At 46.7% G+C, this 27,630-nt stretch overlaps 1 protein-coding gene across 1 annotated transcript; it reads right to left on the bottom strand.

The window, feature by feature from the left end:
• Positions 1 to 41: 41 nt before the first annotated feature.
• On the bottom strand, positions 42 to 25,614 carry LOC123668147 (codanin-1). Its single transcript, XM_045601939.1, has 17 exons — positions 25,435 to 25,614; positions 25,269 to 25,357; positions 22,683 to 24,143; positions 21,969 to 22,225; positions 21,042 to 21,046; positions 20,279 to 20,376; positions 19,311 to 19,417; positions 18,711 to 18,928; positions 17,643 to 18,149; positions 16,791 to 16,964; positions 10,935 to 11,151; positions 4,771 to 4,904; positions 3,766 to 3,922; positions 3,378 to 3,542; positions 1,770 to 1,887; positions 1,246 to 1,372; positions 42 to 217 (listed from the first exon to the last, which is right to left on the bottom strand). The coding sequence occupies exons 1-17, from the start codon at positions 25,519 to 25,521 to the stop codon at positions 74 to 76; spliced, it is 4,065 nt and encodes a 1,354-aa protein (XP_045457895.1). The 5' UTR covers positions 25,522 to 25,614; the 3' UTR covers positions 42 to 73.
• Between the last annotated feature and the right edge of the window lie 2,016 nt (positions 25,615 to 27,630).

Below are 27,630 nucleotides of genomic sequence, written 5' to 3'. Positions count from 1 at the left end.
TTATATAATAAATAAAAATAACAAAAAAATATAAAAAAATGATATATATATTTTTATATTTTTACAACAATAATTAATTTGAATCTACAATATCATAGTCCATATCATTACAATAGTCTGCCAGAAAGTCTAGGAATAGTGTGAACTTCCCCGATGATGATTTCGACCACCTCGATGACACAGACTTCATACAAGTTGAGAGATTCTCTAAAATATTCTGAAATAACGAAAATATATGTATTAATTTGATTTCAGTATCTATTATTACAGTAAATAACTCATCATTATCATCATTACAGCCTATACAGTCCACTGCTGGACATAGGCCTCCACAAGTTCACGCCAAAAATAACGTGAACTCATGTGTGTTGCCCATAGTCACCACGCTGGGTAGGCGGGTTGGTGACCGCAGAGCTGGCTTTGTCGCACCGAAGACGCTGCTGCCCGTCTTCGGCCTGTGTATTTCAACAGTAAATAACTATTATCAATAAATTAAAAATGTAATAATTGAGTCTCCTCGCAAACCAAACACAGACATGCAGGCACGTAATGTTATGAACAAATATTATATAAATAAAATGCAACATATGCAGTATGAAGCCTGGAAATTTTATACCAAATCGCTAAGTCAGCGATAAACCCCGTCGCTTCCATTTTTATTATTTCATATAAAAAAGACTATTGTATTCAGTTCAGTTCGAGTCCGACTTTGTTTAAAAACAGTTGTTGTCAATAATTAAATTAGCAGCAGTAATAAAGTGTTTTTTTTTTATATAAAGGACCAACGGAGAGCCATCCTAACAGTAGGCAAACACGCACGCACACACAGTTTAGTAATTACTAAACGAAACAAAACAAATTGTCTATAGTTAAGAGAAATGGAGTAATCGTCGACCTAAGCCTAGTTTAAAAAGAAAAATTCCACAACATAGTTTACTCAGTTATATAAAAAAAAAAAAAAAAAAAAAATTATAATTAAAAAATGAGTGTGATTTAGACCACATGACCGAAGTAAAACTTCTGCACAATAGACCAGCACTGTGTCTTAGATACACAAAACGTAACTGGCTACGAGAGAAAAAGAAACTTTGTCCTCGCACCTCTCTCTCTTGCTTCTTTTACCTCGCCCGATCACAATTTTCGTAACGCTCTCGTCACGCATTCACCGGCTTACTTCCCAAGTCACGCGTGCGTATAGAAGTTTTACTTCAAAAATAAATTAATATATTTCAAATGAATAATTACTTGTGGCCAATCCTGTCTATACACGGCTAGACACTGCTCCGTTAGCGAATCCTCACTCAAATAATCATTCTTCAGTAAAAACACAAGAACATCGGCCAGAGCTTCCCAAACTTCACTAGGTTTGCACCTGAAATAATATGGAAATATTTTGCCATAAAGTATAATATATACAGGTGTCCGACTCCTAACTGCGTTCCTTCATTTGGGCGGGTTCTGTTGGTGTTATAGATCACGTTAGACAAGAAAAATAAATTCCATCTTTAAAGATAAATATTCTGAAACATTAAATTTACTTTGCTAAAAAAAAAAAACACGTTTTTGGGTATGGGGAATCCCCTATATTAAGTGTAAGTAAGGTAGTTTAAAAAATGTTGCTAAAAATATCACGTTATAATGGACTATGAATGGATATCTAAACATAGCCCCGCCCACCACCCACCCCCACTTGTGATATTTTGCGATTTTTTTCCGAGTTTCCCGCCATGAATGGACGACCCCTTGTACAAAAAACGAATATTACGTACCTGGTTTCACTCAGTAGGACTATGTTACGTGGACAGAGGATTCGGTCGAAGAATTCTAGATCGCTGTTAGGTTCGTCAGGTTTGATTTCCTTCACATCCTGTTTCGGTGTTTCGACTGCTGTAACAATTATTTTGTGGTTATAATATGTTGTTTTTTATGTGTATGTCTTACGTTATTGGCGTAATATGAAATTGTTACAAAAAAGAAATGTTATGCAAGTCGAAATCCTAGCTGTTACTTGTTGTACCGCTAATATCTGATATATTTAACGATATTGTTATTAATATTGTGTGGTTCCTTCTGACGGATCCGATAGCCTGTCTGTTTAAGCACGGGTCTAGAGGATAATCCCCTTACCCGGGTTTTCATCACCAGAGCACGTTGCATCCGAGTTCACATTATTTCGGTCCCAACGGGCCAGTGCCCTATTAAAGGTGTCCGGATCATGTGTCGTCATTATTCGGTTAGGTTGTTCTCGCCGAGTGGTCTTTCTTTTACGTCGGACATGCTCCTCCGAGTTGGGTATCCTGGTGTGCCGGGGACTACGTCGTTTACGTACTTCGGAGTTCCTAGGGTCAAGCGCGAGCATTGGTTTCGCTGGACTTGGAATTTTCTAGCCCAATACGTAGAGCGGAACGGGCACCGTAGACCTTCGGTTTGGTTCTGAGGAGCAGACTCAACGTAAACGCGGAGTGGAACTTCGGTCACTGCGTGGTTCACCGTTCGGTTCACGGTTGGAGCCTTGCGTAGTCTACAGTCGAAGTGTCACCCCAGATACCTCACTGAGGTCTCGCAGTCTATGTCCTCACCTCGGGGCTCGAGCTGACACAGTGGTTGGAGTCGCCGGTCAGTAGAAGTCAGTATCCTCCATTTATCCAGCCGGTCCGGAAACGAATCCAGAAGACACTATTCTATTGGTGGTGACGACCCGGTAGTACGATGAGGGGAAACAGCTCATCCTCTTCCCCACACATAGGTCGCGGAGGCTGGAGCTGTCGTCTGGGGTACTCCAGCTCGGATGGGGCGGGGCTGGGAGTCCACGCCGTCCACCGAGACGAAAAAGCTTAGGTCTTCAGGAACGACGCTACCATACGCACAAACAAGGGTGTTGTCGTATCGATCAGCTTAGAGCGAAGTCCGGCATTCCACACACGATCGAAGACCTTTTCCATATCGATAAAGACCACAACCGTGTAGTGCCGATTATTGAGCTCACTGGCTAAGTGGTTGAAAACTCACCAGCTGGAAAGTCGTCGAGAGGCTGCTGCGGAAACCAAACTGCTCCTCGCGCATGGATAAATGAGGCGAGAATCTCCGCAGCAGCAGACACTCAAGCAGCTTGGCTTTCTTTGAGTCTATGGTCCTTCCCAGACTTGGGAAGAACGATGACCTTTCCGGGTTTTGCACACTTCAGAGAAGTGTCCGATCTGGAGTATCCTGTTGACCGCCTCGATCGTGAGGTCGAACAAGTCGCGCCGTACGATAGTCCATGGAATGCATGCCCACGTTTATCCTACCAGGTTACCATCACGTAGGCCGTGGTCGCTTGTTTGCCACTTTTGTAGTATAAAAAAAAAATATCTAAAATATGTAGTGTCATAACCTACCTCTACCCAGCCCCGCTTCATCAGACCCAGTCGAGGGCTCCCCCCGGGGTGGAGAGAGGCTCTCCCCATCAGAGCGGGGGGAGCGGCGGCGCTCCGGACAACACGTGTGCCACAGCTCGTGGAAATTTGGCAGGATTTCTGATATTTTTGACGTTTTTCTGCTAACTGGAATTTGAAATAATTATATTATTATTAAGAAAATGTAAAATAAAACAATGATAAACAATTTTTTAACATCATATCAAAAATCGACCATTCCAGCGGGGATCGAACCTGCATCTCCGACTGACCGTATCGGTGCTCTAGCCAACTTTATTTATTTGTATAGATAGATAAATAAATTAAGAAACATATAATTAAATAAATAGATAATTAATTAAACGCTCACCGTAAACAACACAGAAGTCAATGGACAGCTGTAAGATCGCCCGCTGTGTGGGCGCTCTGTTGAACACGTTGTTTGGAGAGCAACTACTGACGCAGGCCTGTAATATCGCAGCCGGAGCCGGGGCGTCTTCGTAGTCTAACAGTAGACAGATGTGTTCCTGGGAAAAAAAAAACGAGTGAGCTTTAGACCACACGACTGAAGTAAAACTTCTGCACAATAGACCTGTATCGTGTCTTAGATATACGGTACGGACGGTATGGATAACTGGTTGCGAGAGAACGAAAGTGTGTGATCGCACCTCTCTCTCTCGCTCCGTACACTTCATCCGATCACACTTTTCGTAACGCTTCCGTCACGCCTTCACCAGCTTACTTTAGTAGAGGGTAGAAACCGTATTATTTTGAGGGGGGAAGGGGGGAGATGGAGCGTGGACGGATATAGATTTGGGAATGTATGAGCAATCACGCTAGGTCACCAGTTGGGTAGTGTAAAGAAAAGGGAGGATTCTCCAACCAGACAGGTGTGTTCTGGTGGGCTACTGGTTCAACGATTGTTGTCGGGTTCTTGTACACATACTCAATCACTCTGATAACTTTGATAGCGCGATGTAGGATACGTCAGTTTTCTCTAGTTTGTATGCCGCGCGATAGATGTCGCTACAGAGATCTTTAGTGGGAACGGTATGTTTAGGGGGCTTACGCCGAGTTTATTTTTATTTTATTTTATTTAGGAAACATACAGTACAATAATACAGTAAATTAATAAATTCATACAGCCAATACACAAACCAGCAAAGTTTCCAACAGTAAATAATTCATAAATGAGCAAAAAGAACACATTAACAAGAAATAATCGATAAATCACATACAGTAATATTAAATATAAATAATTCATACAATTATTTTTGAATTTCATACAATTCTTGCGATTAAATTAGTTTAATCACTACTTAAATTTCTTTTCGTGCAACTCGGCGGTAGTGTGACATTGAAAGCGGTGGGTAACCTTGAGCGCGATGAGCGCGGCGGCGGGGCTGCACAGGGGCGGCGGCGCGGCGGCGGGGGCGGGCGGCGCGCGCGGGGCCTCGCCCGCCGCGCGCAGCGACCGCACTTCTTGTTCCACGTCCTTGCACAGCACGTCTGGGGGCGGCGCGAGGGTTAGTTAGGGTGCGTGTGTATGTGCGTGCGCACGTGCGGACGCGTAACTCTCGCTTACAAGTAAAAAAATTTGTAATAATCAACAATTCCCGCTAATCTTTACTCCAATCAAACAAACAACATTTAACTGAGGTAGGGCACAGCAGGAATTTCCTGCTCAAAATACGGAGCAGCCCGACTGGGTTAGTACCTCGACCTTACAGAAGATCACAGCAAAATAATACTGTTTTCAAGCAGTATTGTGTTCCTGTTGGTGAGTAAGGTGACCAGAGCTCCTGGGGGGATTGGGGATTGGGTCGGCAACGCGCTTGCGATGCTTCTGGTGTTACAGGCGCCTATAAGCTACGGTAATCGCTTACCATCAGGTGAGCCGTACGCTTGTTCGCCGACCTAGTGAAATAAAAAAAAAAGCTTTACTCCAAACATACACACACACACACACGCACACACACGCGCACACAAACGCGCACGCACACGAGCGCACACACGAGCACGCACACGTATACAGGAATATTGGAGCTTAATCTACCACGCTGCTCCACTGCGAGTTGGAGTATGAGTAACTATCACTATTAGATATTTATGATAACAATCGGAACTGACAGCTTAACGTGCTCTTCGGTGCACGATGGGGAGACCCACAAGGACAGACGTCCAAACTGGAAAGGAATAATTGTACAAATATAATAGATCCCAAGCGGGCATCGAACCCGCAAACTTTTGGTGCTTTAAGGTGACTAGTCGCATCACTAGACCGGAGCGTTTGTTTTCAAATATTTTTATTTTATTTGGGAAACTTACAGCTAACATTAACAATAATATAAATTATAACAACCGAAGGCTATTGACAAGTTTCCACGTGTAGCAATAACTTAGCAAAAGTGTTGTGTGTTGGACAAGTAGGAAATGAAAATTTATTTATTTATCCCATCATACATCTAACATTACAGGATATTATCCTAATGCGTTAGTGTCGTTGTCGTATTAAATACATGTCATACGCAGATAAAAATACAAAAATTGATATCACATTCAATTCATGTGGGTTCTGGGTGACACTTCCCAGAGGCACGGCCCTGTGCCACCCACCGCGTCGCAGGTTGCGGATAGCGAAACGGCTTTCAGATATGGAGGCTAGCTGCTTTGGTAGTCGCCGACAATAGGACGGTCCATCTTGAGGGGTGCTGGGGTAGCTTATGGCTGAGTTACCTCTATAAAGCGGCACGAAACCCTGTGAGAGTGGACGACAGTGGCGAGTACGAGCCGCCACTCTAAACAAAGCTCAGACCCGGGGAGACCAACCTCGTCAACCTTGAACTGGTAATTGGTCTAGGAGACGCTAGCTCTGAATTAAAACTGCAAACCTGCTGCCTTGTAGGAGAGATGTTGGATCATTAAAGGCTAGGTTGTCACACCGAAATTCTGGCGTGTAGTACCTTGGGGAAATACTGCACTACGCTCCCAAACCATGTATTATGAAATGAGTGAGCCTAACGAGACTGTTTTGCCATGCCATCCGGTTAGCACCCGGCGCGCACAAGTATCTGGGCCTGTGAGTGAGAAATTGGTTACCGAAGACTGTGAAGGGGTGGGTACCCAGGCCCCCTCATTAGTAAATACTACTGGTCTTAAAGAAACAAATAAAAAGCTGGTTCAGCAAGCGTTCCACCCTAGTCTTTTTGTATCTAGACCTAGGAGTGCGTCTATGAGTTCCGTGGTTGACGCAAATGCGCAAAACATAGATCTTGCTCGTCACTCGGAAGTACAAACGTTGAACGTGACGGAATTTTCCGAGACAGAGAACATAGATACCAATCCTCCCTCGTGGCAGCGAGTCCCAAGCATAAGAAATGCCAAGAGGAGAAAAATGTCTACACCCTCCCCTGAAAAAATAAGCATCTCAAATAGATTCAGTGGTCTTCCCACCGACCAGATAGAAGAAAACTGCCCTGAACAAGGTGACGCTCCCAAAAAGACGTCCAAGCCACCAGCTATTATCCTGTATGGTATAGAAGATGTCAACAAGTTAACTGATCTTGAAAGCGTTGCGGATAAATCTGAGTTCACCTATAAAAATATGAACAAAAACCAACTTAGAATAAGCTGTACTAAGGTGGACACCTTCAAAAAAATTATGGAGGTTATTAGGAAGAATGGTCTTATCGGACACACGTTTAATCGTAAAGATAAACGACCATACAGAATTGTCATAAGGAACCTTCACTACACTACTCCCCTATGCGTGATAAAAGAGACCATAGAAGACACAGGTAACACAGTTGTCGGTGAAATAATTAATGCCAAATATGGACCTGATAAGCGACCAACTACCACATTCTTCGTCAATTTGGCACAGGGACCTAATAACAAAGCTGTGAAAAATTTAAAATACATCTACCACCAATCCATCACCATAGAAGATCCACGTAAACGGAATACTGTAGTCCAATGTCAGAGATGCCAGCAGTATGGACATACCAAAAACTACTCCATGAGGCCGTACCGTTGTGTGAAATGTGCCGAGTCTCAAAAAACTTCAGACTGTCCGAAAAAAGACCGCAATCTGCCAGCTAAGTGTGCTTTGTGTCTTGGTTCTCACCCGGCAAATTATAAAGGCTGTGAAGTCTATAGAGAGATGATTGCAAGGAAATCTGCTAAGCAAACACACCTCAAGAGAAGAGACAACATCAACCCAGTAGTCGACCAACCCCCTTTGACACAACCGACACACGAAACATCGAAACCAATACCAGCTAACAATCAGCAACGGACTTATGCGAAGGTAACAAAGTTAAAAACAAAAAATGATAAAGAAGATCTGTCACCCCTCCAAGCCTCTAATAGGGCAGTGGAAGATTTGCTATTGAAACAAGCAGAAAAGTTTGATCTTATCCTTCAACAAATGAGCACTTTAATCAGTCTCATGACTACGCTGGTTTCAAAGCTAGTAAAATGACATCTCTCAAGATAGTGCTTGGAACTTAGATGGGCTATCACCTAAAAAGCACGAAGTTGAAGTCCTCTTGCATACGCATAATGTTGACGTTCTTTTGGTCTCAGAAACACACTTTACAGCTGCTAGTTGTGTCAACATCCAAAATTATAATATTTATACTGCCAACCATCCAGACGGAACTGCACATGCGGGTGCTGCAGTCATAGTGAGATCTAGCATTAGACATCATGAGCTCCCACAATTTAGAAAACCTTACATACAAGCGGCTAGCATCGCCATAGAGGATCGAAACGGTATGTTTAACGTTTCTGCAATATACTGTCCTCCGAAATACGGAATAACTGTGGAGCAGTATGACGAGTTATTCGACTCATTGGGACCACGATTCCTTGTCGGAGGGGACTGGAATGCGAAGAATATCCATTGGGGTTCTAGACTTACTAATACTAGAGGTCGACAACTTAAGAAAAGTATAGACAAAAACCACCTGGATACAATTTCAACAGCAGAGCCCACCAATTGGCCCAGTGATCATAATAGACTACCAGATGTCATAGATTTGTTTGTGGTAAAGGATTTGTCCCGACTTTTCTACAATATCTACACATGCCTGGATGCTGAATCGAACCACGTGCCAGTCGTACTGATAATAATCAGTACCACAGTGGTTAGCATCAGGAAACCAGTCAAACTGTACAATAACCGTACGGACTGGACCTCATTTCGAGAACTAGTGGATTGTAAGCTGGATCTAAAAGTAGCTTTGAAAACAGAAAATGATGTTGATATAGCTACAAAAATATTCACTACAACCGTCCAGGAATGTTGTTGGGTTTGTACGCCGGAAGTTACTGAACGTCCATCTCAGTGCAAAGTATACTCTGAAGAAGTAAGGGCAAAAATAAAGGAGAAAAGGAGGCTACGGCGTGTATGGCATACAAGTAGACATACAAGTGACAAAAGAGCCCTCAATAGAGCAAGCAGAGAGTTAAAGGTCCTAATAGCGGAGGCCAATGATGTGACTGTGCAAACACATATAGAAAATCTCACAGCTACTAACTATTCGCTATGGAGAGCTTGCAAAAACTTTAATAGACCATTACACCATAAGCCTGCTCTACGGAAGGAAGATGGAAGCTGGGCTAGGACCGCGCAAAGCAAAGCGGAAACCTTCGCAAAACATCTAAGCGAAGTGTTTAAGCCGAATAATAGGGGACCTGATGCAGACGAGTCGGACATTGACGCTATTCTCAGCCAGGATTTCCAACTTGATCGCCATCTAAAGCTGGTTACGCCGGGAGAGATAGCCCGGCAAATCAAATGTCTAGCGAACAACAAGGCACCAGGTTACGACCTCATTGATAGGAGGGTCCTTGAAGAACTGCCACGTAAAGGAATAGTCTACCTCACCATGCTGTTTAATGCTATCATGAGAGTGGGACACTTCCCGGAACTCTGGAAGGTATCCCTGATTACAATGATACACAAGCCTGGCAAACCTGCACACGAAGTCGCTTCTTACAGGCCTATTAGTTTGTTGCCGACTATGTCAAAGCTCTTTGAAAAATGTTTCCTACAGAGACTTAGCAAGGTTCTGTTGCAAAATCGTATCGTTCCCAACCATCAGTTCGGATTCCGGAAAGAACACTCAACCGTAGAACAGGTCCACAGAGTTTGCAAAAAAATAAGATCTTCATTTGAGAGGGGCGAATATTGTTCAGCTGTCTTCTTAGATATACAACAAGCCTTTGATAGAGTTTGGCACAAGGGGTTGCTGTGCAAAATAAAGTCATTGTTGCCCCACCCTTTCTTTGGAGTACTGAAATCATACATTTCTGATAGAATATTTCAGGTGAGAGAGAACGATTCCACATCGAAATTCTACGAGATAACGGCAGGCGTACCGCAAGGCTCCGTCCTGGGACCAGTTTTGTACACTATATACACGTCGGATTTACCACAGGGCTCGTACGTTACTGTTGCAACCTTCGCGGACGATACAGCTTTATTGGCGTCGAGTGAAAGTCCGATTGAGGCGTCATCTATACTCCAGAACTCTCTTAACAAGATAGAAGAATGGTTAGCCAAATGGAGAATGTCTGCTAGCACCACCAAATCCATTCAGGTTACCTTCAAGCTTCGCAAGGAGAACCGTCCACCGGCCACCCTGAATGGCACACAGCTCCCACACCATGACACTGTCAAGTATCTAGGCATGCATTTTGACCGAAGACTCACCTGGAAGAAACACATTTTAACGAAAAGGGATGCAATCAACCTAAAGTTCAAGGATCTCCATTGGCTTATGGGTCGAAACTCAAAGCTGAGCATCGACAACAAGCTGCTCATCTACAAAGCCGTTCTAAAGCCGATTTGGACCTACGGCATACAATTGTGGGGAGTAGCGAGCGCCTCTAATTTGATGGTACTACAAAGAGTGCAAAATGGCATACTACGGCAGATGTCGAACGCGCCATGGTTCCTCAAAGCCTCGGAACTCCATGAACTGCTCCACATTACAACCATCAAAGAGGAAGTAGCTTTCTCGTGTCGTAGATACAAAACACGACTGCAGAAACACCCAAATCAACTTGCGGGTCAGCTGACGATACCGGAAAGTAATCGCCGTCTGAAAAAGCGACGGGACGTGTTTGACGATGAAGACGGCTGGTCAACTTGATTAGCTGTAGCGTACTAAAGGGCTGAATTTCGATGGGAGTTGCGCTCTACACATGATGGACCGACACCGCATCTGCTCATGGCCTACCAGCCGATTGCATGATAAAAAACAGAAAAAAAAAACATTCAATTCCATTATTTCATTTAACTAAAAAAAACTAAGTTATTACTAAAAATTCACAATACATAGTTCACATAAAATCAAATTACATAATCTATATTAATAAAAACTATTATATAATATTAAACAGTATTCATAAAATCGTTCGTAAAGAAAAAAATGTGAGCAGACAAAGTTCTGTGTTTGTAAGTTGTAACAGTTCGGTTAATTTTAAACTTTTAGCTAAAAAAGCTTTGACAGAAAAAGGCTTACTTACCAGTATTAGCCCAATGATCATTAATCCACTTGCTAAGCCTATTATAACAGGTCTTTATAGCCACGGCATGGAGTGGAGGGGGGGCGGCAGGGATGAGGGCGGTCAAGGCCGCAGATACCCTATCCTTGGCGATACTCTTGCAGGAGTTCAGGGCCTCGCTTCTGAGCTTCTCCAGGTGTTCTGCGTATAAGGTCCGTAGGGCTTCGATGATGTCACCCTAGAATTGAATGGTATATTTAAATACTTAATTGCGTTTGATAACAATATTTTAACGAATCTACATTATTCTCTATTGAATATTCAATTAATTTCTAATTATTCTATTATGACAATTTAACTGTGGTTGGCAGTGATGATCATGTATGTTCGGGGATAACTTCGTCGTTTATGAACCGATTTTAATAATTCTTTTTTTGTTAGAAAGGAGATATCCTAAGTGTAAGGTACCATGATAAGGAAATTAGGATCTGATGATTTTTAATTTAATCGAAAGCCGATGTTTATCATGTGGTCACATTTAAATTTCATCGAGATCTGATTACAACTTTTGGAGTAATCTTTGATAATGCGTATTTACTTGACTATTTTTTCATTCTCCTACGTTGTATTACTTGTAGATGTAATTGAAGTCGTTTTTTTTTTCGTTTGCCAGCAAACACAATTATTTGTTTATCATGTTACTTTCTTTCTCTGTGGGGGAATTTATTGCAATTCTTTTGAGAAAATAAAGTTCATAAGCCGTAACGTAAAAAAGAGTCTTATTACTAATAAAGACTCACCAAGGTAACTCTAACTCTCCCTTGTCTACCCCTTCCTAGTTCCTTGTTTACGGGAGCTAGTCCAGCCTAGCCACCGTGGGTCACTCCGACCCTTTGTAATCAACTCTCGACCATTCCCTACACTTTTTACCGTAGCTCTATCATACGGCTCAGTCTAGTCACAATTTATCACTCTGACCCTCCCCGATCTACTCTAGCGCATCTACATCTTGTAAGTTTTTTTTTTTTTATGTCACTAGGTCGGCACACAAGCGTACGGCTCACCTGACGGTAAGCGATGACCGTAGCTTATAGACACCTGCAACAGCAGAAGCATCGCAAGCGCGTTGCCGACCCAATCCCCAATCCCCCCAGGAGCTTTGGTCACCTTACTCACCAACAGGAACACAATACTGCTTGAAAACCGTATTATTTTGCTGTGATTCCTGCTGTGCCCTACCTCAGTTAAAGATTCACACCACTGCCCGCTTGTCCCAGCTCTATCGCATAGTCAGCCCAGCCTGGTCCGTCCTGGCCCACCTACCATACATCATCGAAACACACCACGATGATAACCATTGCTTACACTTTTTACCGTAGTATCACATGGCTCAGTTTAGTCACAATTTATCACTCTGACCCTCCCCGATCTACACTAGCGCATCTACATCTGGTTAAGATTCACACCACTCCCCGCTTGTCCCAGCTCTGTCGCCCAGTCAGCCCAGCCTGGTCCATCCTGGCCCACCTAACATCATCGAAACACCACGATGATAACCAGCTCCACATGGTGGGATGATGGGATGCTCCAGATCTCATGATAACCAGCTCCACACGGTGGGATACCTCACCTTGGGCGGGCGCGCCACGAGCGCGGCGGCCGCCCCCCGGGCCGCGCCCCGGGCGCAGGCCAGGCTGGCGGCCAGCTCGCGCACGGCGGCGGCGCACACGCGCTCGGAGACCAGCTCCACACGGTGGGACACCTCACCTTGGGCGGGCGCGCCACGAGCGCGGCGGCCGCCCCCCGAGCCCTGGTCCTGGCGCAGGCCAGGCTGGCGGCCAGCTCGCGCACGGCGGCGGCGCACACGCGCTCGGAGACCAGCTCCACACGGTGGGACACCTCACCTTGGGCGGGCGCGCCACGAGCGCGGCGGCCGCCCCCCGAGCCCTGGTCCTGGCGCAGGCCAGGCTGGCGGCCAGCTCGCGCACGGCGGCGGCGCACACGCGCTCGGAGACCAGCTCCACACGGTGGGACACCTCACCTTGGGCGGGCGCGCCACGAGCGCGGCGGCCGCCCCCCGGGCCGCGCCCCGGGCGCAGGCCAGGCTGGCGGCCAGCTCGCGCACGGCGGCGGCGCACACGCGCTCGGAGACCAGCTCCACACGGTGGGACACCTCACCTTGGGCGGGCGCGCCACGAGCGCGGCGGCCGCCCCCCGAGCCCTGGTCCTGGCGCAGGCCAGGCTGGCGGCCAGCTCGCGCACGGCGGCGGCGCACACGCGCTCGGAGACCAGCTCCACACGGTGGGACACCTCACCTTGGGCGGGCGCGCCACGAGCGCGGCGGCCGCCCCCCGAGCCCTGGTCCTGGCGCAGGCCAGGCTGGCGGCCAGCTCGCGCACGGCGGCGGCGCACACGCGCTCGGAGACCAGCTCCACACGGTGGGACACCTCACCTTGGGCGGGCGCGCCACGAGCGCGGCGGCCGCCCCCCGAGCCCTGGTCCTGGCGCAGGCCAGGCTGGCGGCCAGCTCGCGCACGGCGGCGGCGCACACGCGCTCGGAGACCAGCTCCACACGGTGGGACACCTCACCTTGGGCGGGCGCGCCACGAGCGCGGCGGCCGCCCCCCGGGCCGCGCCCCGGGCGCAGGCCAGGCTGGCGGCCAGCTCGCGCACGGCGGCGGCGCACACGCGCTCGGAGACCAGCTCCACACGGTGGGACACCTCACCTTGGGCGGGCGCGCCACGAGCGCGGCGGCCGCCCCCCGAGCCCTGGTCCTGGCGCAGGCCAGGCTGGCGGCCAGCTCGCGCACGGCGGCGGCGCACACGCGCTCGGAGACCAGCTCCACACGGTGGGACACCTCACCTTGGGCGGGCGCGCCACGAGCGCGGCGGCCGCCCCCCGAGCCCTGGTCCTGGCGCAGGCCAGGCTGGCGGCCAGCTCGCGCACGGCGGCGGCGCACACGCGCTCGGAGACCAGCTCCACACGGTGGGACACCTCACCTTGGGCGGGCGCGCCACGAGCGCGGCGGCCGCCCCCCGAGCCCTGGTCCTGGCGCAGGCCAGGCTGGCGGCCAGCTCGCGCACGGCGGCGGCGCACACGCGCTCGGAGACCAGCTCCACACGGTGGGACACCTCACCTTGGGCGGGCGCGCCACGAGCGCGGCGGCCGCCCCCCGGGCCGCGCCCCGGGCGCAGGCCAGGCTGGCGGCCAGCTCGCGCACGGCGGCGGCGCACACGCGCTCGGAGACCAGCTCCACACGGTGGGACACCTCACCTTGGGCGGGCGCGCCACGAGCGCGGCGGCCGCCCCCCGAGCCCTGGTCCTGGCGCAGGCCAGGCTGGCGGCCAGCTCGCGCACGGCGGCGGCGCACACGCGCTCGGAGACCAGCTCCACACGGTGGGACACCTCACCTTGGGCGGGCGCGCCACGAGCGCGGCGGCCGCCCCCCGGGCCGCGCCCCGGGCGCAGGCCAGGCTGGCGGCCAGCTCGCGCACGGCGGCGGCGCACACGCGCTCGGAGACCAGCTCCACACGGTGGGACACCTCACCTTGGGCGGGCGCGCCACGAGCGCGGCGGCCGCCCCCCGAGCCCTGGTCCTGGCGCAGGCCAGGCTGGCGGCCAGCTCGCGCACGGCGGCGGCGCACACGCGCTCGGAGACCAGCTCCACACGGTGGGACACCTCACCTTGGGCGGGCGCGCCACGAGCGCGGCGGCCGCCCCCCGAGCCCTGGTCCTGGCGCAGGCCAGGCTGGCGGCCAGCTCGCGCACGGCGGCGGCGCACACGCGCTCGGAGACCAGCTCCACACGGTGGGACACCTCACCTTGGGCGGGCGCGCCACGAGCGCGGCGGCCGCCCCCCGGGCCGCGCCCCGGGCGCAGGCCAGGCTGGCGGCCAGCTCGCGCACGGCGGCGGCGCACACGCGCTCGGAGACCAGCTCCACACGGTGGGACACCTCACCTTGGGCGGGCGCGCCACGAGCGCGGCGGCCGCCCCCCGAGCCCTGGTCCTGGCGCAGGCCAGGCTGGCGGCCAGCTCGCGCACGGCGGCGGCGCACACGCGCTCGGAGACCAGCTCCACACGGTGGGACACCTCACCTTGGGCGGGCGCGCCACGAGCGCGGCGGCCGCCCCCCGGGCCGCGCCCCGGGCGCAGGCCAGGCTGGCGGCCAGCTCGCGCACGGCGGCGGCGCACACGCGCTCGGAGACCAGCTCCACACGGTGGGACACCTCACCTTGGGCGGGCGCGCCACGAGCGCGGCGGCCGCCCCCCGGGCCGCGCCCCGGGCGCAGGCCAGGCTGGCGGCCAGCTCGCGCACGGCGGCGGCGCACACGCGCTCGGAGACCAGCTCCACACGGTGGGACACCTCACCTTGGGCGGGCGCGCCACGAGCGCGGCGGCCGCCCCCCGGGCCGCGCCCCGGGCGCAGGCCAGGCTGGCGGCCAGCTCGCGCACGGCGGCGGCGCACACGCGCTCGGAGACCAGCTCCACACGGTGGGACACCTCACCTTGGGCGGGCGCGCCACGAGCGCGGCGGCCGCCCCCCGAGCCCTGGTCCTGGCGCAGGCCAGGCTGGCGGCCAGCTCGCGCACGGCGGCGGCGCACACGCGCTCGGAGACCAGCTCCACACGGTGGGACACCTCACCTTGGGCGGGCGCGCCACGAGCGCGGCGGCCGCCCCCCGGGCCGCGCCCCGGGCGCAGGCCAGGCTGGCGGCCAGCTCGCGCACGGCGGCGGCGCACACGCGCTCGGAGACCAGCTCCACACGGTGGGACACCTCACCTTGGGCGGGCGCGCCACGAGCGCGGCGGCCGCCCCCCGGGCCGCGCCCCGGGCGCAGGCCAGGCTGGCGGCCAGCTCGCGCACGGCGGCGGCGCACACGCGCTCGGAGACCAGCTCCACACGGTGGGACACCTCACCTTGGGCGGGCGCGCCACGAGCGCGGCGGCCGCCCCCCGGGCCGCGCCCCGGGCGCAGGCCAGGCTGGCGGCCAGCTCGCGCACGGCGGCGGCGCACACGCGCTCGGAGACCAGCTCCACACGGTGGGACACCTCACCTTGGGCGGGCGCGCCACGAGCGCGGCGGCCGCCCCCCGGGCCGCGCCCCGGGCGCAGGCCAGGCTGGCGGCCAGCTCGCGCACGGCGGCGGCGCACACGCGCTCGGAGACCAGCTCCACACGGTGGGACACCTCACCTTGGGCGGGCGCGCCACGAGCGCGGCGGCCGCCCCCCGGGCCGCGCCCCGGGCGCAGGCCAGGCTGGCGGCCAGCTCGCGCACGGCGGCGGCGCACACGCGCTCGGAGACCAGCTCCACACGGTGGGACACCTCACCTTGGGCGGGCGCGCCACGAGCGCGGCGGCCGCCCCCCGGGCCGCGCCCCGGGCGCAGGCCAGGCTGGCGGCCAGCTCGCGCACGGCGGCGGCGCACACGCGCTCGGAGACCAGCTCCACACGGTGGGACACCTCACCTTGGGCGGGCGCGCCACGAGCGCGGCGGCCGCCCCCCGGGCCGCGCCCCGGGCGCAGGCCAGGCTGGCGGCCAGCTCGCGCACGGCGGCGGCGCACACGCGCTCGGAGACCAGCTCCACACGGTGGGACACCTCACCTTGGGCGGGCGCGCCACGAGCGCGGCGGCCGCCCCCCGAGCCCTGGTCCTGGCGCAGGCCAGGCTGGCGGCCAGCTCGCGCACGGCGGCGGCGCACACGCGCTCGGAGACCAGCTCCACACGGTGGGACACCTCACCTTGGGCGGGCGCGCCACGAGCGCGGCGGCCGCCCCCCGAGCCCTGGTCCTGGCGCAGGCCAGGCTGGCGGCCAGCTCGCGCACGGCGGCGGCGCACACGCGCTCGGAGACCAGCTCCACACGGTGGGACACCTCACCTTGGGCGGGCGCGCCACGAGCGCGGCGGCCGCCCCCCGAGCCCTGGTCCTGGCGCAGGCCAGGCTGGCGGCCAGCTCGCGCACGGCGGCGGCGCACACGCGCTCGGAGACCAGCTCCAGCACCCGCCTGCTGGAGGGCGGCTGGCTGCGGATCAGCTCTTCTTCGAGACGCGCCTGAAATGCAGATAATACATACGTGACAATACAAATCGACACCAGCAATTTATACTAACTCTTAAAAATGAACTTTACAATAGAGACTTATAAAAGGGAAAAACGTGATACCTTTTATATTAATTAAGATACTTATTTGAATTTTGGTATCTTTAATAGTTAATTTATTCATTGCAATTTCACAATTTTTTTTATTACATATAAAAACACATTTTATCAAGTTCGCATTAAAAAACAAACTTATCGAAAAATCGAATTGGCGTAGTATAAATTGTTGGTGTCGCAATATATTGTGTATATTTGAGTATCGTTGTATGTAAAATTAGTCCAATGCTCGACAGATGGCGTGCGGATCAAAATAAATCGCGCTAAAACTTTATTTACGCGGTATAGTATGTAAGATTAGTAATTTAAATAAACGAACGATCGAGCTATCGGACGTCGGTGTCGGTGGTCGATACGTAAATCAGAATACTGTCGTGGTTTTATTTATTCAACCCTTCGAGTAGTTCACAACTAGTCCAAAAGTCGACCCCCAGCCGCCGTAGCACGCCAAGTGTTATACAATCTACGTCCTTTTTTACGTTCGTTAACTGTGTATGACAGCGTTGTTTTGATTTCATTTAATTATATCGTTACCCCAATTAAATCTAAAGCATTATACAAGTAAATACGCACCTGTAACTCCTTCTCCTTATTCCGAATCCTATCATCGTTGTTCAGACTCAATCTGACTGGCGTTATGTGTCTGAAACTCTCCTTTTCATGATTAACTCTCGACGTTGACAACAAAATATTGACATCTCTCAAAAACGGACACAATTCAAATAAAATCGACTCATCGATCACTACACTCGCGTCGAAACCGTCATCGGGGACATTTAAGACCGCTGCCAGATCTTTTTTTTCATTGAAAAAATCTTGAGGAAAATGTGGCAGGTCGAACAGCCACCCGAGAATGGATTTTAGATAAATTATCGTGTTTTTCTTCATGATATTATTTGATTTTAATATAGTTTCATATATATAGAAGAGGTAGTTAAGGAGATTCTTGTAGTATCTCAGACGTAGAGTGGTAAAGTCGAGCATGGATAAATAATGGACTATCCACGGTACTGTTATCGTCATTCTGCCATTCTCTATGGCTGTCCTTAAAATTTCCTTTACATCTAGTGCTGGTTGACTCTGTAACGAAACACAAATATTTATTATAAGCAAATAATTAAGTAATTTAAGTTTGTGTCGACCAATGGTTCAGTTGACAATGACCCTGCTTTACACTTCAGGTTTGTGGATTCGATTGCCGCTTCTCGTCTGGACGTAATATATGTATTTATGAACCTAAAATATCTAATTCCTTAGCTAGTTTTGACTAGCCTGTTAGTACAGTTTTTAGTAGTCCTGATTTCTAATTCTTGGTTTTTGATTTTAATTCCCGCCCTGAGTAGAAATTATCACTAGAAAATGTGTCCCTATCAGTCGGCTGTTAACTAAAAGATAGACATAATTTTAGATCCTGTATTTGGGGGAAGAACTATCTAGGGGAAGTCCCATAACCTTACAGAGATCATAGACAAATAACACTACTATCAAGTAGTGTTGTGTGACTGGAGCTCTTGGGGGGATGAGGGTAGGGACGGCAACGCGCTTGCAATGCTTCTGGTATTACCGGCGTCTATAAGCTACAGTGACCATTTACCATAAGGTGAGCAATACGCTCCATAGTGATATACAAAAGATACTTACATAGTTCCGTAAAGCTAAATTGTTTTCCAGAACTTTCTCCTTGGGTACAGAAAATATATCGTCCTTCTGGGCTTTATTCACTAAGGCACCACTTTTTAACATGACATCTACAGATGTCTGGACGTAGGGCAGGGAAGTAAGGTATCCCAGGAATTTTGATAGGAGACATAACTTCTTGGATAATATTAGTAATTCTCTTGAGCAATCCGATCCGTTTGCTGGAAAAAAAATAGTTTTTACTTTAGTAAAATTAAGTAATATTTTTTATATTGTACAAGTATTAAAATTAAATATAACTGTTTCCAACTTTCATTAATTTTCTATACAGATTATTACACATAAAAAGAGATAATTCAATAAGACAAAATATACCTAAAACGCACAAAAATTAACAAAAATTTACTTCAAAATATTTTAAATTGTAATAAATAAAATATTCAATAAAAATATATATATATTTATACTATATTACTGTATTATAACAAAGTTTACAGAAAAATATTGTAAAAACCCTAAAAAGGGTTCACTGTTGTCACTGTTCATTTTTTTTTTTAATAACAAATATTAAAAATTGACTATTAATATATATAATAAACTTACAAGTATCATTGCCAATAAGCGTGGAATCCAAAGCAATAATTTCTGATGCGAAGGCATCCTTCAAATGTACTCTGAAACTCTCATTCTCAGCATACATTATGAAATCCCTGAAAAACCAAAAATGTGGCAAATTTATGGACAGATTAAAAAAAAACTTTATACACTTTCGATATCTGTAAAGTATTTAATGTTAAGAACATTTTGTTTCATCAAAAAACTATTGTGAGGTATTCCAATGCAATAGCCAAGCAAGAGCAATAGCAATAACCGTGTAAATATTGCTGTTATATTGCAAGTCAAAAAACGATAGACGAAGAAACCGATTACGTTGCATCTAGTTATAAATAAATAAACCCAATATCGTCACTATTTTTTATAGGCACGAGATAAAATTAAAAAATTTATTTGACAATCAGCGAGCGACATACAAATATTAACCAAACAGTTTTATTATTCTTGACAATGAGCAATCTATCGCGCGATTATCGCAAGTAATTTAATTTATACAGTTTTCGCTTCAGCCTGTAATATCCCACTACTGGGCTTGCTGATTACTGGGTTGCGGATATATTCCCTACTATGAGTAACGATCGCTATCAGGTGTACATGATAACAACCGGGACCGACGGCTTAACGTGCTCTCCGAGGCACGGTGGGGAGACCCACTAGGACTGCACAAACACCCAGACCACGGCAAACACCTGTATGGCCAATACAAATGTTTGTCATATGCAGGGATCGAACCCGCAACCGCCAGCGCAGCATGTACAATCCATGGCTGTGACCGCTGCGCCAACGCGGCGTCACATACACATATACATCAGTTTGTCATACAGTTTATATTAAGCTATTCTTATTCGCAATCTAATCTCTGCAGTTAAATATATTTTATTCATTAGTTACAATTGTCAATACTTATTAAAGCCTACGTGATGAGGAAGGTAGGCTACAATATGTCTAGTACTTACTTGTAAAACATCTCTTTATCTGTAAAATGAGGTAAGCGATGTGATTCAGTAGCTGATGGACATGTTAATCTACGTTGAAGTTTGCTTAGCTTCGATTCCTGGAATAGAAAATATAGTATAATGTTTTTGATGTAAAATTTCTTTGCGCACGCTTCACTTGGGGAGTGAGCTTGTGAATGCGTGAACAGAGCGTTACGAAAAGTGTGATCGGGCGTGGCGAACGGGACAAGAGAGAGATGCAAGCGCACATTTTCTTTCTCTCTTTCTCTCACAGCCAGTTACGTTTCGTATATCTAAGACACAGTGCAGGCCTTTTACTTCAGTCGTGTGGTCTAAAGCACACCGTTAATTTTTTTATCTTTACCTTACTAACACAAGAAAAGTTATAAGTTCAGTTTATGGCTACGAATGCTAGTCCGCTCATGCCTAGAAAATTATGAAATGGTGGTCCTAATTTTTTTTTTACAAAATAGTATCTGATTAGCAGGACTAATTCAACAAAGGTGGACATAATAGTGAACGGAGCGACCCTAGAATTTGTTGATGAATATATCTACCTAGGTCAGCTTATCTCTCCAGAAGACTTAATAGCAAAGGAAATAAATACAAGGATCGCCAATGGTTGGAAGAAGTTCTGGTCACATAATGAAAATCATGAAGTCACAGGACATGGGCATGGCATTGAAAAAAAAACTTTCAACACATGTATCCTTTCATGCTTAACTTACGGGTGTGAAATATGGGGCAAACAATGACAACTCACCGAATCTCTAAGAGACAAACTTGCCAAATGTCAAAGAGCAATGGAGCGCAGTATAGTAGGGACAAAACTTCGCGGATAGGGTCAGAAATACCGATATCAGGATGAAAACTAAGCTAACTGATATCCTACTACGCATAGACCAACAAAAGAGGAGGTGGACCGGATATGATGCGGGACAAAAAAGGAAAATGTTGTAAGGCAATTTCAGAGCGGTACCCAAGAGATGGGAAGAGAAGGCATGAAAGACAGTGCATAAGATGGGAGGATGACCTCAAAATGACAGCTGGCCCAAATTGGGGACGGGTAACTCAGGACAAACCACAGTGGGGATTATTAGAGGAGGCCTATGCCAAGAGGCACACTGTGATTAGAGACATTGTATAGGTTATAAATGATGCAAACGCGTACATTATCTTTAATCCCAGAATAAAGGGCTTTATTATTATTATTATCTAATCAGCAGAATAGAACAGAGTAGTGCGCCGCCACCACCCTCGTAGTACCGGTAGTCGGCGTAGGGTGGCCGGCCTGTCGGTTTTTTATCGGATACACTTCGGAGAGTGTGCGCAAGAACTCCATGACCTGATTCCTCCCTCCCCCTTCCATCATCGTACAACCAGACGCTCTGCGTTTCGTCACCCTTATATGGTTGACATTCCCCGTATACGCACTAAGCGTTTCGCTAGTACATTCTTGATCCGTACGGCCAAAGAATGGAACTCTCTACCAGCGTCTGTGTTTCCTGAAAGCTATGACCTGGGGATCTTTAAGTCGCGAGTGAATAGGTTACTTCTAGGTAAGCGTGCTCCATCTTAGACCGCATTTTCACTTATCATCAGGTGAAATAGCGGTCAAACGCCAGCCTATCTATGTATAAAAAAAAAAAAAAAAAACCTACCACCACGCCACAGGAAAGCACTTATGGACGTATCGAGCAGCATGCGCGTGAGCAGCGCGGCCAGGTGCGCGTGGTTGTCCACCACCCTCGTACCACGTACCTCCTACCACCTACCACTACAATACAGAGCAGAGCACTCACTGGCACGGGCGTGTTGAGCAGCATGCGCGTGAGCAGCGCGGCCAGGTGCGCGTGGTTGTCGGGTCGCGCTCCCAGCGCCAGGAGCGAGCGAGCGCGAGTGCGTAGCCCCCCACCACCCCCACTACTACCGCCGCTCTCGTACCACCTACCACCACACACAGCTATTAAAACACATTTCTATACACCTCCACTAGGATTTACTCCTGTGTCAGTCCGATAACACACAAAATACACAAGCGCAAACGGCCAGACCACAACTAACATCTATATGGGCAATACATATAAACGTCACGTGCGGGAATCGAACTCGCGATTACCAACTCAACAGCTATAAAACAGTACTGTGACCGTTGCGCTGACAAAAATATAATAGTGATATAGAACAGAATATAAAAGCTTAAGGCAATTGTCAGACACACAGTAATTAACAGACATTAATACGCCAGTCACACATTTTCAGCCCAACTGGGGAAATAACTTGATATACCTATACCAGTCGGCTGTTTCCTATAACACAAGCATTAAGATTACCTTAGCAACAGACGACCGTGTGTATGTTAAAGATAATTATTTATTTATTTATAAATATTATTATTACTCACCTTAATATTTCGTAAAACATATCCCTCTGTTTCTTGAAATTTTGAAAACTCAATATCGATGGAAAGTTCTCTGCATTATCCGTTTCATGGTTAAAGCAGACAATGCCGTTTGAAGTATTATTTTCAGTGCTTTTAGACCTATCACTATTGCTTTCAGCCTCGCATTTCAGACCATAGGAATTTAGAAGAAATTTCGCCAAATCAGGGTAGAAACTTCGAACTTTCTTATTTTCACCTAAAATTTTTAGGGAATTTTTGTCTAGTATAACTTCTAGGGTCGATCGCTGATTCCATAACGACTTAACAGCGAAATATGTACTATTGTGTATTGATTTCAATATCGATTCATATAAATTTGTCTGTAACTGAGATTCAGAAATCCTGTAATCATCTTCTAACTGTTTCGAGAGCAATATAGTTATTAGAAAAGATATTTCTGTATTGATACTCAATATTAAGTTGTTCTTTAGTAAAACGTTGTAAATTTCGATTAGAATGTCGATTTTATCACTAAATACAACTTTACCGCACTCGGCCTCGATATAATTCTGGTTTCTATCAGTCAAATCTTTTTGGATGATCTTTATTTGAGGCGTTGTAACTTTAGGAGTTGTGGTAGTGTTTAAAATGTTAAATTTCTCCATCAATTTGTGTCTCTCCTGTTTCAAAATATTACGTTCGATTTCGATGCTGTTAGACAGCTCTTTAGGCTGCAGTTTTGGCTTAAAGGCTAAATTTTCCTCGAGTGCTAATGGTGAGGGTGTTTGGAAGGCTTCTGGGGTGAAACTATTTAGAGAATAACTCTTCTGGCTTCTGTCAATATTAGTTGGTTTGATCCTGCGTCGTTCAGACTTTAAGGAACTTGATTTTCTGGCACCGATTTCTGAAAAAATCTCCGAATTGCTCAAATCCAAGTCGATTTTCGTTTCGCTATCATCGTTCGACGTATTTTTGGAGCGTCTCTTCTTTGAAGTCTTCGGCTGGACGTTGACTAAATAATCTGCTAGACTGACGCTTTTATCTTGAGATCTAGAATGCCTGCCAACTCTTGGAGTGTCGCACCTTTCAAAATCTTTAAATGTCCTTGGCTGTGGGGTGACAGGGCTGCTTGTTGGTAAACTTGGATAGTCAGGTTTGAAGCCATTTTTGACTGGAGTACTGGATAGCATGAGCCTCTCTACCCCCATACTGATTCTTGATTCGTCAGAAGATAGGGATGTATTTTGATCTTTCTTGTCATCGGAGAATAATTTGGTTTTGACTCGTCTGCCAGGTTTTCTTCTATCCCTGTGGGGGGATTCTTGTGTTTTTCTCTCTGACTTGATGGTGAGACTATCATTCGACTTGTCATTGTCACACGTAGGATCACTGATCGATCGATGGTGCTTGCGTTGGCCGAGTGCTTTCTCTGGTGTACCTTGGTGTGGGATTGGTATGCAATTGCTGTTCGTCTGTAATATGCTGAAATGATAAATTAATATTTGCGATAAAACTGCAATGATTCTGTGTAACGAATATTTTTTTATCAGTCATAGCATTTATGTTAAATTTAAGAATGTCTCAAATAAGTAAATACTTTACTGAGGTTGGGGAAAAAGCGGGAATTTCCTGCTCAAAACATGGAGCAGCCCGACTGGAGATATACCTCGAACTTACAGAAGATCACAGCTAAATAACACTGTTTTCAAGCAGTATTGTGTTCATGTACAGTGTCATATGACACTTGACAGATGGTAAAAATTGATTTATTAAAAAGTTTTTATAGAATTTAGGATAAAGCCAACCAGAATAAAATTCGAAAAAGTTGTTTCATTATTATTAGTGAAATTCGTGTAAACAATAGAAAATGACTGTAAATGTTTTTAAAGAGTTAACTCCAGTCGCTTATCATAGGTGACACACAAACTTTGTTTTTAAGTTTCCTATTACTTTTATTTTTATTTTGCAAGACATGACAAGGTTAATTGGATTATATAGTTTAGTCTCTTGATCTTTGCAAATATTTATCCATGAGCCGAGGTTAATCTGGTAGCTAGCGAAACATCCAATATCATTGACCATTGTGTCACCACAACAAATAAACAGTAAATAATATAATTATATACTTCAAATTATTGTAGGCCTCAAGCAGGAGTCAAAGGTGCATAACTTTATTGACAATTAAGATTACTAACACTGCTAGGAACAGTGTATTTATTGATTTAACTGAAGTAACATTAATTTTTATAGAAAAATACCACATGGAGAAGTGAGTAACAAATAACCAAAAACTAAGATAAACAGCTTTTGCAGCTACACAAATATTACAATAATAATAATATAGCACATTCGGTATTTTTAAGGGCAATTTAATGCAAGCATTTAGAATTACCATATTGAATAAAAAGAAATGAAAAAGAAAAAGGAAGTGTTTGTTTCTTTTGGAAGAAATTTACTATTAAGTTCTGCTGGATCAATTTAAAAGTTATTGTGTATCTTAAAACACAATGTTTATGTACAAAAATATGTTTATAAACTACAATACATATGCTATAACGGATGTGGATCACCTTGTGTTATTATTATTGATAAAAAATAATAACTCACCAATCAGTCTGATTTCTAAGATAAGAGAGAAAAAACCCGGTAAATTCATTTCTATTCGAGCAAAATAATATGCAGTCTTCTGGTGCAGCCTGAAATATAAAACAATAAATAAATAAAAAAAACTTATTGAAGCAATATAATTTTATGTCACCACTAGGTTCCTAACCTCAATCGATTCGTTATTTAGCCATTTACACAGTAAATCTAAATCTAACTTTCCCGAAATAGCACTTTCAATTATTGTTTCAGGCATTTTTACTACATAGAAAATAGACTATTTCGCGATCGATGAATAGGGCTGCCCGCTAAATTATCTTTAACCGCCATTGACATTGACATTAGTGACACGACTGCGCCTTTTTACTTTTTCTAAATGTGTTCTGATCATAGAGCAACACGGAGGGGAGTAGCCATTGCGTTTGTTACCGATACAAAACTTTCTGTCATTTTTTGCGGGGGGAAATTACACACATGCACACTTTATCTAATTCCCACACAAAAATAATCGTCTGTCACTACGAAACTCACACATACTAAATTAAAATCACACTTACATTTTTCACACACACATAGATACATTCTGTGTCATTACAGTATAATGACACACCGCAACTACACTGAAAAGTTGCTAACAGCCGTGGTTGTAACAACTGTCGATATGCATTATCGATAAATTCAACTACTCGGTTAGGGAAATAATGTTTTTAAAGTGATACAAAGGTAAGATATTATTATAAAAATAGACTTAATTTATTATATACTACAAATCATCTTCATGTAAAATAAACGATTATAAAGAGTAAAGATTTGATTGTTTGTTTGTTAGCATTGAATAGGCTCCGAAACTATTGGACCGATTCAAAAAATTATTTCATCGTTGAGAAGCTACACTATCCTTGAACGACATAGGTTATACTATATTTTTAAAAATATTAGGGATCTTTACTAAAACTCCAATAATGTAACCCAAGGGATAAAAAAATATCCTAAAAAAGTCCTTACATTGCGTGCGCTACAAAAACTTATGATAATAGAAATACAAAATGTAGTAAGACTTTGTAGAATACATCATTATCTACTATAATTGTATTTGCTCGCAAACGAAAAAAAAACTGACTTCAATTACATCGACAAGTAACACAATATATGTAATATACAGAGTGGGGATGACAATACGACAAAAATTGATAACACAGGTAATACTAGTTTATAGGAGTATTTCAAAACCATCAAAAAAGTTCTAACGTCAAAATCAAAAAAATGATTTTTTCAAACAAACTAAATAAGAAAAATATAATAAAATTATACTACAACATGTGTGACTATAGGTTCACTGACCTGTTATGACGCGCGGTGACACAACGAACTACTACGAACTAGGTACGTTGGTTTGTTTGGTCGGTCATAGTAGGTTACTAAATTTTTAAATTCTATCTAAAATAATTATCTTCTTATAATTTAATTCATTAATTTTGACATGATGTCGCCATTAGTGGCCATATTTTTTAATTTATTAAAAGGCCTAATAATTCTATTTTTTAACTCATCAACTGTATTTACGTCTGTTGAGTACAAGTCGTTTGTTACAAAACTTCACAGAAAATGCGGGATTAAGCATTGATCTTCCCGTATCCTCTGAAAAGCATTTGAAATAGTGCGGCCATCGGTTGGACAAATACGGGTGTTCCCATATCTCTCCCGGTACTTTTGTATTGCTAAATTAGCCTTGCCGTGGCATTCTCCGTAAACAAAAATCATGTACTCCGAAGCTGTGTAATTATAACGTGGCATTGTAAATAAAATAAAAACTATTCTTACTATTAACACTAGCGCCTAATTTCGCACAATTCACCTTTTTTCATTCATTCATTACAGCCTATACAGTCCACTGCTGGACATAGGCCTCCACAAGTTTACGCCAAAAACAACGCGAACTCGTGTGTTTTGCCCATAGTCACCACGCTGGGCAGGCGGGTTGGTGACCGCAGTACTGGCTTTGTCGCACCGAAGACGCTGCTGCCCGTCTTCGGCCTGTGTATTTCAAAGCCAGCAGTTGGATGGTTATCCCGCCATCGGTCGGCTTCTTAAGTTCCAAGGTGGTTGTGGAACCTTGTTATCCCTTAGTCGCCTCTTACGACACCCACGGGAAGAGAGAGGGTGGCTAAATTCTTTAGTGCCGTAGCCACACAGCACAATTCACCTAATAACTATTAAACTAGGCATTTATTCTACGTTAATGTTCTTGTTACTATAAAAATAAAGCGTTAAAATATCGCACAATCACTCCAAGTCTTTCGAGATAATCCAATAATTCATTAAAACGAACAAAACTCGTGCGCATATGTAGAAAATTGACAAATCA

Source organism: Melitaea cinxia, chromosome 30 (genome assembly GCF_905220565.1).
Source record: "Melitaea cinxia chromosome 30, ilMelCinx1.1, whole genome shotgun sequence".
Taxonomy (NCBI): Eukaryota; Metazoa; Arthropoda; class Insecta; order Lepidoptera; family Nymphalidae; genus Melitaea; species Melitaea cinxia.
This window is presented reverse-complemented; position numbering and strand designations above follow the sequence as displayed.

What these genes read in the sequence shown, in the direction of transcription:
- LOC123668147 (XM_045601939.1), bottom strand. Translation starts at nt 25,521, where the DNA reads ATGCCTGAAACAATAATTGAAAGTGCTATTTCGGGAAAGTTAGATTTA. An exon ending in ATAAGGAGAAGGAGTTACAG is followed by an intron (nt 16,965 to 17,642) that starts GTGCGTATTTAC and finishes TCTGCATTTCAG; the next exon opens with GCGCGTCTCGAAGAAGAGCT. An exon ending in CCGCGCTCATCGCGCTCAAG is followed by an intron (nt 3,923 to 4,770) that starts GTTACCCACCGC and finishes TTTTTTTCCCAG; the next exon opens with GAACACATCTGTCTACTGTT.